General features: G+C 48.7%; 1 protein-coding gene across 8 annotated transcripts; it reads left to right on the plus strand.

Moving 5' to 3' along the window:
• Positions 1-1,927: 1,927 nt before the first annotated feature.
• Porcn (porcupine O-acyltransferase) lies at positions 1,928-14,685 on the plus strand. 8 transcript variants are annotated; one of them, XR_015047200.1, is made up of 16 exons: positions 1,929-2,074; positions 2,715-2,883; positions 4,043-4,235; positions 4,592-4,635; positions 4,877-5,058; positions 5,138-5,268; positions 5,383-5,400; positions 6,753-6,767; positions 6,856-6,981; positions 7,148-7,248; positions 8,952-9,028; positions 9,120-9,183; positions 9,262-9,347; positions 9,510-10,207; positions 10,328-10,438; positions 14,265-14,685. XR_015047200.1 is itself a non-coding variant. In XM_029473603.2 (15 exons), exons 3-15 carry the CDS (start codon positions 4,120-4,122, stop codon positions 14,364-14,366), a joined length of 1,173 nt encoding a protein of 390 aa, XP_029329463.1. In that variant the 5' UTR covers positions 1,928-2,074; positions 2,715-2,883; positions 4,114-4,119; the 3' UTR covers positions 14,367-14,685. The 8 variants fall into 8 exon arrangements, 7 of the variants coding, with proteins under 7 accessions (XP_029329463.1, XP_085694408.1, XP_029329459.1 ...); XM_029473603.2 differs by lacking the exon at positions 9,510-10,207 and having other exon boundaries at positions 1,928-2,074; positions 4,114-4,235; XM_029473599.2 differs by lacking the exon at positions 9,510-10,207.
• Positions 14,686-14,827: the final 142 nt, after the last annotated feature.

The raw sequence follows: 14,827 nt of genomic DNA on the forward strand, positions 1-14,827 counted from the left end.
TCTCTTCTTATTGATTTGTCCATGTTTTCTATATGGCCCAAAATACTCTCTTCTCTTCTTTTCTCTTCTTTCTCTTCTCTTCTCTTCTCTTCTCTTCTCTTCTCTTCTCTTCTCTTCTCTTCTCTTCTCTTCTCTTCTCTTCTCTTCTCTTCTCTCCTCTCCTCTCCTCTCCTCTCCTCTCCTCTCCTCTCCTCTCCTCTCCTCTCCTCTCCTCTCCTCTCCTCTCCTCTCCTCTCCTCTCCTCTCCTCTCCTCTCTCTCTCTCTCTCTCTCTCTCTCTCTCTCTCTCTTTCTTTTTTGAGACAGGGTCTCACTACGTAGCCCTGAAAAGCCTGAAACTCAATATATGAACCAGGTTGGCCTCAAACTCACAGAGTTTGCCTCTGCCTTCTTAGTGATGAGACTAGAGGCAGGTGCAGCCATACCAGCTGTATTCTACTGTTATTTAGATTTCTTTTATGTATGAATACAAACCACAGGAGTACTTAGGAGTTACAGATAGTTGTGAGCCACCATGTAAGTTCTGGGAATCTAGGTCCTCTGCAAGAGTAGCAAGTACTCTTAAGCATTGAGACATCCAGCCCTGCATTACTTTAGAGGAAAGGACGTTGTTATTTGTGCATAAATATTAGCTGATGTAAATATTTATGTATATATGCATATATACATACCCATGGTGTTAAATTTTTTTTCATTTGTAAACGTGACTATTAATTTACTCCATTTGAATACATGTTAAAAAGCTCAGCGGCTGAGCATTTACCTAGAAAGCACAAGGAGGCCATGGGTTGCATCTTCAGACAGCAGGGACAGAGACTGGCAGTTTCTCCTAACCAAGAATTGCTAATCCCGCCCTTTTGTTTAACAGAAAGGGACACCGCCCAGAGTGAATGGGCACAACTTCCTTAACTCCATACAGTCAAGCATTAATCTTATTAGAACCTGTTTTCTTAGCTCCTGGGGTCAGAATGAGGTCAAGATTGACCTGGGTGTGTTTCTCCGATCACATTCACATTTGGAGCTAAGCCCCCTTAATGCCCTATAAGTGCGCCTTAGGGGAAATGGGCTCTTCTTGGGAGTTGAAGGTTTCATCAGCTTAAGAATAGAATTGAATGCCCATGACTGTATCTCAGGTTCAGAAGAGAATAGTGCTGCACAGCCCTTTTGTTGATACACAGAAACCAATACAGACAGATCTTTATCAGATCCTGGTTTTTTCTTTCTTTCTTTCTTTCTTTCTTTCTTTCTTTCTTTCTTTCTTTCTTTCTTTCTTTCTTTCTTTTTCTTTTTCTTTCTTTTTTTTTTTTGCGCGTGTTCTTAGCCTCCTAGTTTCTTTACAGGGCCCATTCTATTGAGGAATTAAGCAAACACAAATTCAGTTAATGATAAACCAAATGCCGACTACTAACCCTTAGGGGGTCGATAAGGCACTTAGTGAGTGTTCCTAGGTGACATAGTCATTACGGACAAAAGCTTCGATCTGTTCCCTGGGGCTAAAGAACACTTGGAAATTCCTTCAGATTCCTTAAGAGATAGAAAAGGAGGAATGGCGGCTTTTTTTTCCAGCTGTGACAAGGGTCACACCAGTATGGATACAAGAGGGACTATTGGGGCGAGCTTTTGGCAGAAAAGGGGCTAGCCCCCTCCCTCCCTATCTTTTCCATTTTGATTCTCAAGGTTTATAAAATAATCATTAGGAAGTGTTTTCTTGGAAGTTGGGAAATTCTTGCGCCCCGAACGTTCCTTAGCTGGAATGGCAAGTGGCCTGAAATAGGTACCGGTGAATCTTCTGTGCGCCGACGTGCTCCAGCGCCCCGCGCCCCTCAATCCTGCTCCTCCTCCTCGCGATGCTCGGGCTCACTCCTCCTGGTCCCCGCCCCGCTCCCGCTTTCGGATTGGAGGAACTCAGCTGCTAGCCCGCCCCGGGATTTAAAGGGCCCGCTCGGCCGCGCCGCCCTGGGAGCCACTGCTGGTCCCGGCCTTGCGGCCTGCGGGGGAGGCTGCCCGGAGGAGGTGGCGACAGTGGCAGCAGTGCGCGTCCCCGGCCCCCAGGACCACGGCTTCCTTTCTGCCAGGTAGGTCTTCAGTAGTGTGCGCGCGGTTCCCACGTTCCCATCCTTAAGCTGGCCTGCGGGGCGCGGATCTATACCCCTTGTCCTGGGACCTAGTCCGCATCACCTATAGGACTCCCTCCCTGCTATGTTCCCTGCCGGCACTTCCACTTTCCTGCAGTCCCTCGACCAGGGCAAGGCTTTGTTGCCGGCTTTTTGCTGAGTAGGGTGAGATGAAGCTCGCGGAAGATACATCCATACAAGGAGAGATGCACACGGCCCCTAAGTGTCACAGACTCCCCCTTTCTGCACTCCACATTGAGTGACTACCTTGGAAACCAAGGAGCCCACTTCTTCCGCCCCATTTGATATATAGGTCTAGAATGCATATCATTTTTATCATCATTGAACCGGACTGTTAACAACATTCAAGATACACAAGGTCCTTCATTCCCTGCGGGTCACAGGGCATCCAGAACACCCGCTGATATCACAGTTGGTGGCTCAGCCCGATGTACCTGATATTCATATCCTCCCCAAAGCCTTCCAATAGCACCCTGGGGGGTTGGCAGCCCCAAGCTGAAGTCCTGAGTGCTCAAATCCCAACCTTGATTGTGGACAGCACCACGGACATCTTACTCCCTCTGTGTCCTCCCTTTGGCAGCTCCATCTGTCCATCCATCTGTGTGGGTCCACAATGGCCACCTTCAGCCGCCAGGAATTTTTCCAGCAGCTACTGCAGGGCTGTCTCCTGCCTACTGTCCAACAGGGCCTTGACCAGATCTGGCTGCTTCTTACCATCTGCTTCGCCTGCCGCCTCCTTTGGAGGCTGGGTAAGTGCCTACCAAACTGTGTTCCACCACAACAGATTTTATCTTATCTGTGACATTCATGGATATCAAACTATACCTTACCCCACCACATCTTACCATGGAACATCCTGCAATGCCAAAGCAGGTCCCTACAGGTCCAGCCCCATCATATCCCATTAAGCTAAGCCCCAATTCCACCACAACACATCCTTTACATACAGCCACCTCAAGCCACACTATGGCAAGCCACATCCTGTTAAACCAAGACATGACCTTCAGCATTCCTGCACTCTGAGATGGTGGGATCCGGAACTGTCTGTGTTCCAAGGTTATCAATCAGATCCTGGAATGCTGGTGTTACAAGTATCCTATCCCAAAGCGTCGTAGTTACTAGGTATGAAGAGTCTGCCAAGTTGAAATTTCACATGCTGGACTTCAAAAAATGTGACATTATGAATGTCTATAATCAGGACCTTGTGAAATTTCTGGATTCTTTGATTCTATAATGTTCCTGCAGTCATAGCAAAGTCAATATCCAAATGAGAAAGATCTGAAATCCCCAGGATTCCTCTAGGATACAGGCATTTATGAAAATCAAAGGTTCTCTAATCAACTCTTTCCTCTTCATCTTAAGTGGGTGCTTTCTTCTCCCCCCCCCAGCTTTATTAGTAGCTACTGAAAAGCTGAAACAATATTAGTATACATTTACATATAAAAGCCAGTCACCCTGGTTTCACAGTTAGCCACAATAGACTGCTCTGTCTTCCTGCCTGTCTAACCCGTCCTCCTCTTTCTGAATCATTTCAATAACCTGATGGCATTGTGACCCCTCACCTCAAGTCCTTCCGTATATGGTCCTTGAGAACAACCCCACCCCATACAGAGCCCTAGCCTCATCCATCATCCCCACCACTGTGACATTTTAAGATGGATGCAATCCTGTCCAACATCAATTGATAAATTTTCCTTTCAGGGTCCCTGAAATGTCCTTAGTAGATGTTGCTTTTTAAACCCAGGCCTTGCCACACGTGCCAGCTCTCCAGTACCAGCTTTGGGTCCCCTTAGACCCCAGCATGTTCTAGGCTTTTGCCCAAGTCCTTCTTCTCTTGCCAGCCTACCAACCTCCCGCTTCTTGTTTTCCCACCCTGCCTCTGTCTCTCCCTCTCCCTCTCCCCCTAAGGGTTACCGTCTTACCTGAAGCATGCAAGCACCGTGGCAGGTGGCTTCTTCAGCCTCTACCACTTCTTCCAGCTGCACATGGTTTGGGTCGTGCTGCTGAGCCTCCTGTGCTACCTCGTGCTGTTCCTCTGCCGACACTCCTCCCACCGAGGCGTCTTCCTCTCCGTCACCATCCTCATCTACCTGCTCATGGGGTATGGGTGTGCATCCTCACCCTCCCCTTGTTGGCAGAAGGCAGGCGGGGGGGTCCCCAAGGCCTTGATGAAGTGGTCCAAGATAGGATGGCATGAGATTCTAAGAAAGTGAAGGAGCCAGGGACCAGAGAGGATGACGAGTGTTCCCGAAGGAGATCTGAAACACGTGTCCTTCCGTGAGGCTGTACAGGATAGGTTGAACATGGGCTTCCCCTGGAGGAGGGGGTCCTGGGGATTTTTTTTTCTTAATGTGTTACGTTGGTTAGGAAGCAGAACTCCTTCAATACCTCAGTGCCCCCGGTAGTGTCCAAAGCCCTAGGAGGCATAGGCCCAAGACCATCACCTTTTTTCCTCAGTGAGATGCACATGGTGGACACCGTGACATGGCACAAGATGCGAGGTGGGTAGCTCTCTGCCCTCCCACCTGCCCTCCTCACCTCCTGAGAGCCCTCCTGGACCTTCCCCTTCATAAACCAACCACCATACAGCGCAGGCTTCCCTTTCCCCTGACATCTTTGTCTCTGTCTCTTTCTACCTATCACTGTGTCTCCCTTCTCCTCTCACCTCACACTTGGTGCGCCCTGTCTTTCATGGTGACATGCTTTCTTATCCATACACTTGACCATGGGCCCCACACATAGGGGCCCAGATGATCGTGGCCATGAAGGCGGTGTCTCTGGGCTTCGACCTGGACCGGGGCGAGGTGGGTGCAGTGCCCTCACCTGTGGAGTTCATGGGCTACCTCTACTTTGTGGGCACCATCGTCTTTGGGCCCTGGATATCCTTCCACAGCTACCTACAGGCTGTCCAAGGCCGCCCACTGGTGAGCTCCTGGGTGGCCAGGTGGGCAGGGACTGTGGGAGCCGCCATGGGGCAGTGCTCATGGATCCTTGATCCCACAGAGCCGCCGATGGCTGAAGAAGGTGGCCCGGAGCCTGGCGCTGGCCCTGCTGTGCCTTGTACTGTCCACTTGTGTGGGCCCCTACCTCTTCCCCTACTTCATCCCCCTCGACGGTGACCGACTCCTTCGCAAGTGAGCACAGCCTTCAAGGCCCCCGTGTAGCAGTGAGGGGGTTGGGTAGAAGTCTGGGTCTTCCCAATTCTGAGCCTGTCTCTTAATGCTTCTGTCTGTCTTCTGTTACTACAGCAAGAAACGCAAAGCCAGGTAAATGAGGGCAGGTGCTGAGGGCAAGTGGGCTGACCAGGGCTGGGCCTTGGGCCAATTGCTTCCAGACATCTGAATCTGACTGACCATCTACCCCATTACCGCACAGAGACCAAGTGTGTCTGTCGATGGATGTCTGTTTGACCAAGATTTGGCTCTGTGACTCCATGTGTGACTGACACTCCAACACTATTGTGTCTGGATGTCCTTTGGTTGTACCACTAGAAACAAGTTCTATGACTGAAATGGGAAGCGGCAAGTGTGTATTAGTTGGTGACTCTAAACAGTCTGTGACTCCAGATAATTTGACTTGTTTGCCTGTGGTCACTGACTCCCCTGAGTGTGGAACTGAGAATCCTGACTGGCTGGGCTGTGCATCGTCAGTGGTGGGCTTGTGTGGCTGTCACTGGCTAGGGTAAACCTTGGTTGGCGATTCTGGCTTATCTGTAACTCTGGTTTGCCTGTACAGCATGCAGTGTGCCCGCTTATGATTGACTCTGCCAGTTTGTCTGCCTTCTCAGACCGCTTGCTGCTACCCGAGGAAAGGATTGTGACAAGCTGTGAGCCTGTGTCTGTGTTTGTCCAGGACTGTATCTAGCTGTTTGCTAGCAGTTTGATTGTGTGACTTTCTTCCTGTACTCACTGGCTCCTGGTTCTGTCTGATACTGAGCAAGACTCCAAAAAGTAGCCGGGCAGTAGTGGCACACATCTTTAATCCCAGTGTTCGGGAGGCAAAAGCAGATGGATCTCTTAGTTCAAGGCCAGACTGCCTGATCTATAAAGGGAGTTCTGGGACAGCTAGGGCTACACAAAGAAACCCTATCTCAAAAAAAAGAGAAAAAGGGGGAAAAGAAAACAACAAAAGAGAGAGGTGGGAGGGGAGGGACAGACTCCAAAAATTGGAATCACTTGACCAGTGTCCCTGAGTTAAATAGCCAGGCACAAAACTCAGACCTAATCCTATGGCAGGATGCTCTCTGCTTTTGACACTGTCTGGGAAATTGACAGTGTGTGTGTGCACAGTGAGTGTTCAACTGTCTCTGTATCTCACAACGATTTTATTTTATTGTCTTAGAAGGTGACAAAATCTGGTTAGAGAGCTGAGAGGCTGAGAACATTTTGTCTGGCTGTGTGGCCATTTTAGTGTGTAGGGCCATGTCATATGCCAGCTCGTCCATTCACATTGGGCCACAAACCTATCACCTGACAATGTGTGTGTGTGACCATCATAGTCTGCCTCTTTTGCTACCATGTTTCTGTCTTATCTATGAAGAACTCAGGCCAACTTCCAGGCCCTCTCTGACTCTCTTTTCTCTCTTCTCTGCTGCATTCCTGACCCCTTGGGGCCCTAGGGGCACCATGGTAAGGTGAGTCCGTAAGGCCGGGGTGCCATGAAACATGGGGGGTATCATGTCGGGGCCCAAATGTAATGCCTCTCTTCCTGGCCCTTCACAGGTGGCTACGAGCCTACGAGAGTGCTGTCTCCTTCCACTTCAGCAACTATTTTGTGGGCTTTCTGTCTGAGGCCACAGCCACATTGGCCGGGGCTGGCTTCACGGAGGAGAAGGACCACCTGCAATGGTGGGGAGGGCTTTGGGGCCCCTTCTCCCACAGGGTGCTGCCTGGAGGAACTGTAGGGCGGTGGGGGTGCTCCTGGGAAGGGACCAGTCAAGACAAAAAGAAAAACTATAGCAGCCGGATAGCTTGAGATTCCAACTGTAATGGAATGTCTGTTTTTTGCCCACAGGGACCTGACAGTCTCTAGACCGTTGAATGTGGAGCTGCCCCGGTCCATGGTGGAAGTTGTCACAAGCTGGAACCTGCCCATGTCTTATTGGTTAAATAATTGTGAGTCACCCAGTCACCACTCCAGAATAGTTGGTGACCCAGGGCCTTTCATGCATTTGTACAGCAAACATTTACTGAGCAACTACTGTGTGATGGGCACTCAAGCTGCACCAGGGGCTGTTAGTGTTATTTCGGTTTGTAGAGTGTTTGCCTAGCATTCATGAAGCCCAAGATTTGGCCCCCAGCACCACATACAAACTGGGTGTGTACCTGCCTCTAGTCCCAGCTCTATAGAGGTAGAGGCTAGACGGTCAGAAATCCAAGGTCGGGCTGGAGAGATGGCTCAGTGGTTAAGAGCGCTAACTGCTCTTCCAGAGGTGTTGAGTTCAATTCCCAGCAACCACATGGTGGCTCACAGCCATCTGTAATGGGATGTAATCAGATGCCCTCTTCTGGTGTGTCTGAAGACAGCGACTGTGTACTCCTATAAATAAATAAACCAAAAAAAACATGTTAAAAAAAAAAAGAAATCCAAGGTCATCCTCAGCTGCATAGAGCTGTTTTAAGTCAGCCTTGGATCGGTGAGATCCTGACTCAAAAATAAAATATGTTAGGGACAACAACAAAACCACACAACATTTGCTAACCTGCTAGAACTGTCAATTTGGAGAGTGGATAATAAATAAGAAAGATTATGCAGTAAGTCAGGTAGTGGTCAATGCCACATTAAATCGTAGTGATGTTGAAATGAGAAAGAGGGAGTAAGGAATGGTCTGGGAATTATCCATAATTTATCCGGGGAACGTCTCACTGAGGAAAGTGAAGGAGCAAGGAGTGTGGGGGAAGGAGTGGAACAGAAGGCGAGAACAGCAGGTGCAGAGGTCCTGAGGTGGGAGTTCGCCTGGTGTATATGAGAGACAGCAAGACAATTATTGGGGGCATGGGGACGTGGCACCATGGTGGGTGATTGCAAGGCTCAGAGTAGCATCCCCAGAACTGGAAGACTTAAGGTCTTTGGGCAGACCCAGGGAGGGGTAGTAGTAGGACATGAGTTCAGAGAGATCCTCAAGAGGCTCTGGGACCTGAGAAGCCTTTGGCTTTTTCTTTGAGAGACAGTCACTCTGGGCGAGGCTGGGATACAAGGGGAGTCATTTGGTTTTTGTTTTTGTTGTTGTTGTTTTTCGAGACAGGGTTTCTCTGTGTATCCCTGGCTGTCCTGGAACTCACTTTGTAGACCAGGCTGGCCTCGAACTCAGAAATCTGCCTGCCTCTGCCTCCCAAGTGCTGGGATTAAAGGCGTGGGCCACCATCACCCGGCAGAGGGGAGTCATTTGGATATTGGATCGTAACTGAACCCCTTTGGCTCAACGGAGGGAAGTGGAGGGAAGATGGATGGAGGGTGAAGGCAGTGAGGCCCGCCCACTGTAGCTGACTGAGGATTAGCAGTAGTGGTGGCAACAGCCCGTGGTGAGAAGTGGGCTTCTGAAGGAAGAGCTCATTCGATTTGCCAAGAGTGTGACTGTGTGGGAAGGGAGAACTTTGTCCTGAGGACCTGGAAGCCTGCAGGGTTGGCACTGACTGACCTTGGGAAGTCCGACTAAAGCAGACTGGGAGTTCATCTTCAGGCTTGTGACAGTTGAGGGCATCCTAAAGATGTTATCCTGAGGGTCCCCTACAGATTATGGTTATCATCCTACCTGTGATTCTCTGGAAAAGTTGGTGGGAGTTCCAGAAATCTTGACCTGTGTCTCTCCCACCTGCAGATGTTTTCAAAAATGCCCTCCGCCTGGGGACCTTCTCTGCTGTGCTGGTCACCTATGCAGCCAGTGCCCTCCTGCATGTAAGCAAGACAGACCATGAACAAGGGGAAGTGGGTGGGGGGATTCAGAGCCTCCTCTTCACTCTCCTTGTCCCCTTGTCCGGGTCTCTAGGGCTTCAGTTTCCACCTGGCTGCTGTGCTGCTGTCCCTGGCATTCATCACTTATGTGGAACATGGTAAGTGCACACAGAGCCCGGCACAGTACAGGTGGAAGGTTCATGGGAGGCTGGGGCTAACCTTTCCATACTGTCCAGTCCTCAGAAAGCGCCTGGCTCAGATCCTCAGTGCCTGCATCTTGTCAAAGCGTTGTCTGCCAGACTGTTCACATCGGCATCGCTTGGTGAGGGTTCATCACTGGTAACCTTGTACCTAACACCGCCCTTCAAAAATGTCACTTCTGTCTCCATCTTGTATCTGTCTCCGGGTACCCAGCCTCCTCTTCTGGTGCCTGAGCCATCCCTAAAACCTCCCCTCTATTCACTGGCATCTGTTTCTCTAACAGGCATTTATTGAGCACCTGCTGTATACTCACCTGGCATTCGTTTCCCCCACTGAACATTTATTGAGCACCTGCTGGTTCTAGGTGCTGGAGACAAAGTGGTGAACTAAAGCAGGCCAAAGTCCTGGCCCTGTGGGACAAAGATTTTAATTGGGTAGACAGGAAAGTCAGTCAAGGCTAAGAATAGCTTGTGAGGTTGCGAGTGGCACTAAGCATAAGGGGACGCGGATGGGACGTATGGTGGTGGTGGTTTCCCTTTTCACTGGAAGGTCAAGAAAGCCTCCCTGGGTGAGGCAACTTTTAAGTTCTTCTAAGTGAAGAAGGGAAGGGAGGGAAACTTCTCAGGAAAAGGGGGTACCCAGTGTAAAAAGCCCCACCCCAACGTGGGCCTCTGAGCAACAGTGCGGCTTGAGCAGAGAGTGAGGGGGAAGGGAAAGATGGGCCCTCTAGGTCAGGGCGGGATTTGTTTTGGTTTTGTTGTTGTTTTCATTCTGTTTGCCATAAAACAAATGCAGACAACCTCACATTTGTCTCCCACCCGGCAAAGATGCTCATCACCATAACCCCACATTCTTGCTCTTCTGCCTGAACGCTCGCATCTCCCCCAACCTGGACGCCCTCGTGGTTACCAACACCCTCGTCCTTGGATACCTCTGAGCTCCCATAAGAGACTCCTTGAACCATCTCTTTACTATCTTGGGGTACCCTGGGCATCCTGGGACCCACAGTGCCTTGTGTTCCCCCTGGGCTTCCCTGCACAGGTGGTGGTGGGGGACAGTGACCAAGTCCAGCTTCCAAATATATCCATCTGTCCACCACAGGGCCTGGGGGTACGAGCCTTAAACTTGCTCTTTGGGGCCCTGGCTATCTTCCACCTGTCCTACCTGGGCTCCCTGTTTGATGTCGATGTGGATGACACCACAGAGGAGCAGGTGAGGTGGGGCCCTGGGCTGGGAGGTAAACCAGGGATGGCAGTTACTGTTTGGGGGAACTTTGAAGGCCAAGGCAGTGAGAACAAGCCAGGACCATGTGTCTTAGCTTGTACAAATGCCTTCCTTCATCTTCGCACTGTCTCTCAAATTCAGTCATACTGCTGGCTCTTTCCTTTGACTAAACTGCAATATTTACTTACTTACCCTCTAAAATGCATTCTACTGCAATAGAATACAAAATCCAGGCTTTTCTCTTTTTTTAACTACTAGGAACGGTGAACCCAGGCCCTCCCTCATGTTAGATACACTTGCTATACCTCCTAGCCCCAGGTTTTACTTTTGTTTGTAGCTTTGCTTGAGACAGGGCCTCAGATATTCTAGGCTGGCCTCAAACTCAGTATTTCCCCAAGGTGATCCTCCTGCCTGCACTTCCCAATGGGTTGAGATTACAGGCATGCACCACCACACCCAGTTTTGTGGTCTGCTAGAGACCAAACCAAGAGATGCAAGGCATGTAAGCACTCTACTGTGTTACATACCCCAGCCGTGGGTGTGGGTGTGGATGTGTGTGTGGGTGGGTGGGTGTGCACACGTGAGAGAGAAAGAGAGGGAGAAAGAGAGCAAGGAGAAGAGAGGAGAGGAGAGGAGAGGAGAGGAGAGGAGAGGAGAGGAGAGGAGAGGAGAGGAGAGGAGAGAGAGACTGACTTGTGTGGCCCAGACTGGTCTCAAGTTTATTATGGAGCCAAAGACGACCTTGAATCTAATCATCCTGCCACCACCTCCCTTGAGGTACATTATAGACCTGTGCCTCTAGGTCCAGTATGCTGTGCTGTGGGCAGAGTCCAGGGCTTCCTGTGTACAGAGTAGTCAATGTACCAATTGAGCTATGTCGATAGCCCTGGATCCTGCTTTAAAATGTTATGTTCCTTGGAGTGGTAGTGCACACATCCAGGTACCAGCTACATGGGATGCTGAGGCAGGGATGGCCTGTGAGTCCAGGAGTGTTGCCACCTGTGCAACATAACTGAGACCCTACTTTGAAAAAATTCTCAATTTGAAAATTATATGGCTTTTTAGCCGGGCGTGGTGGCGCACGCCTTTAATCCCAGCACTCGGGAGGCAGACGCAGGCGGATTTCTGAGTTCGTGGCCAGCCTGGTCTACAAAGTGAGTTCCAGGACAGCCAGGGCTATACAGAGAAACCCTGTCTCGGGAAAAAAAAAAAAAGAAAATTATATGGCTTTTAAAGAATCGAAAATTTGCTTTTTTTTTGGGGGGGGGTCTTACTTTTTCTCTTTTTTTTTCTTTTCAGATAGGATGTCATAGGAGTCTCAAACTCCGTATTTTCTGTCTTAGCCTCTCTAGTAGTTCAATTTTTTAATTTTGTTGTTGTTTTCGAGACAGGGTTTCTCAGTGTAGCCCTGGCTATCCTGGAACTCACTATGTAGACCAGGCTAGCCTCAAAGTACTTTTATTTTTATTTATATATTTATTATATGTAAGTACACTGTAGCTGTCTTCAGACACACCAGAAGAGGGCGTCCGTCAGATCTCATGATCGGATGGTTGTGAGCCACCATGTGGTTGCTGGGATTTGAACTCAGGACCTTTGGAAGAACAGTCAGTGCTCTTAACTGCTGAGCCATCTCTCCAGCCCCTAAAATTTTTTTAAAAAAGATTTACTTATATATTTTATGTATATGGGTATTCCGTCTGCATGTATGTACAGCAGAGGAAAACATCATATCGCATGGAACTACAGCTACAGATGGCTGCTGGCCACCATGTAGGCGATGCTGGGAATTGAACTCTCCTATTAAACTGGAAGAGCAGCCAACGTGCTTAACTGCTGAGCCATCTCTCCCCAATTTTTATTTATTTATTTATTTATTTATTATATGTGTGTATCCTGTAGCTGTCTTCAGACGCACCAGAAGAGGGCATCAGATCTCATTACGGATGGTTGTGAGCCACCATGTAGTTGCTGGGATTTGAACTCAGGACCTTTGGAAGAGCAGTTGGTGCTCTTAACCACTGAGCCATCTCACCATCCCCAATTTTAAAATTCTTAATTGAAAATAAAATTTCAGGCGGGCGTGGTGGTGCACACCTTTAATCCCAGCACTTGGGAGGCAGAGGCAGGCGGATTTCTGAGTTCGAGGCCAGCCTGGTCTACAGAGTGAGTTCCAGGACAGCCAGGGCTACACAGAGAAACCCTGTCTCGAAAAAACAAAAAAAAGAAAAGAAAAGAAAATTTCATGTTATTTTCCTTATTACAAACATTTTTTTAAAGTTTTTCATTCAGATTGAGTGTAGAGAATCTGAGTTTGCAGCTAGGCACTCAGGAGGCAGAGGCAGGCCTTGTCTCTGAGCTCAAGGCCAGCCTGGTCCATGGAGTTCTATAGGCTGGCCTGAGTTCCAGGACGGCCAGGGTTACACAGAAAAACCCTGTCTCCTAAACAAGTAAGTAGGTAAAACTCTGGGTGTTTTGTTTTTGGTTTTTTTTTTGTTTTTTTCTGTTTTGTTGTTATTATCATTTCAGTCCAGGCTGACTTGAAACTTGTTTGTCAAATCTCAGTCTCCCTAGTCTGAAGATTACTTGTATCTCTGGGCATGGTGGTGGCGCACGCCTTTAATCCCAGGACACAGGAGGCAGAGGCAGGCAGATCTCTGAGTTCAAGGCCAGCCTGGTCTACAGATTAAGTTACTGGACAGCCAAGGCCACACCGAGAAAGGCTGTCTTGAGAAAAAGAAAGATTACAAGAGCCAGCCGTCAAGCCCACTTTGGTTTCTTCTTAGAGAAAACGTTGCTCTTTGCTTCAGCCTCCCAAATCGACATTATAGGCATTCACCACCATGTCAGGCTTTACCACTTCTTAAAACATTTTAGTGCTGGCTGTGGTAGTACATGATTTTACTCCCAGCACTCAGGAGTCAGAGGCAGGTGGATTTCTGTGAGTTTGAGGCCACCCTGGTCTACATAGTAAGCATCAGGCCAGCAAGGGCTACACACACAAAAAAAAAAACCCTGCCTTGAAAAAAAAAGACTTTAGGGCTGGGAGTATAGCTCAGTGGTAGAGCCCTTGTCTGCCTGCCATGCTTGGAATGTGATTTTTAGCACCCTAAAACAAACCAAAAAGTAAGTATTGTAGAGACTCACTGCAAAATGTCCACACATTCATTTTTATTCTATTAACCCACTTCCTCAAAGCATATCAAAAACATACACTATATTTTTATTTCTTTTCCCTAGTTTGTTTCCCCTTGAGACAGGGTTTCTCTGTGTAGCCCTGGCTGTCCTAGAACTCACTTTGTGGACCAAGCTGGCCTTGAACTCAGAAATCGACCTGCCTCCCGAGTGCTAAGTGCTGGGACTAAAGGTGTGCATCACCACGTCTGGCTTCCCCCAATTTTTTAAGTACACAGTCTTCCTTTTTTTTTTTCCATTGCAAGAATTTGTGAGGGTTTACTTTGTCCCTTATTGGTAGACACTCAGATTTCTAGTGGTTTCATATACAGACGACCTCAGGGATCAGCATGACCCACCACATCCAGCATATTTTTAAAATAACTCTTTTTGGTATGCTGGAAATCAAAACCTGGGGCCTCCCCATGTAGACCCTCCCATCAAGCTGTATACTCAGCCCCTTAAAATGATCTTTAAAGAAGAAGAAACCAAACTGTATCTGGTCACCCTTGATAAGCACCTAGACCCTTCTTTTACTCAGGGATATGAAATACCAACGATCCCTGGGCAAAAGATGGGTTTACCGGAGACTCGCTGTCCTTGTTGAATTTCAAAATCATGACTTGTTTCTCTCCCACAGGGCTACGGCATGGCATACACTGTCCACAAGTGGTCAGAGCTCAGCTGGGCCAGTCACTGGGTCACTTTTGGATGCTGGATCTTCTACCGTCTCATAGGCTGAGGCATATGACCATCATAATCCCCTTCAGTACCCCTCCTTAGGGTGCCAACTCTGATGGGGGATGAGAAAAGACCCTTTCTCTACTCCTTGTCCCTTGAGCCCCAACACCCCTCCACACAACATGGGAACACACACAACTTTCTATGCCTGTCAATCCTCACCCCGCCACCAGGCAGGAAGGGGGTGGTCCTTATTGGGGCCAAGGAACGATGGATACTTGGGAAAGCAGAGAGGAGCAGATCCAGGGCCTCCGCACCTGCCGTCTCCCTTTTTTATATGCAGTTTGTTATTGTCAAATAAAAGTAGAACTTACACAACAGGCTCGGTTTTTTCACTGATCAGAGGGGAAAAGGGGAAAGCAAAGAAATTCCACCACAGACAAAGGTTTGGAAACTGAAAATCGTGGAGAGGGAAAATAAAATCTATTCGCGATTAATTCAACATGGTCTGTGATTGGCTAA

Source organism: Mus caroli, unplaced genomic scaffold (genome assembly GCF_978045245.1).
Source record: "Mus caroli unplaced genomic scaffold, Mus_caroli_1 scaffold_5, whole genome shotgun sequence".
NCBI lineage: Eukaryota > Metazoa > Chordata > Mammalia > Rodentia > Muridae > Mus > Mus caroli.

Coding starts and splice junctions, on each gene's coding strand:
- Porcn (XM_029473599.2), top strand. CDS start 2,748: ATGGCCACCTTCAGCCGCCAGGAATTTTTCCAGCAGCTACTGCAGGGC. Junction 6,982..7,147: donor GAGAAGGACCACCTGCAATG/GTGGGGAGGGCT, acceptor TTTTGCCCACAG/GGACCTGACAGTCTCTAGAC. Junction 9,184..9,261: donor CATCACTTATGTGGAACATG/GTAAGTGCACAC, acceptor CATACTGTCCAG/TCCTCAGAAAGCGCCTGGCT.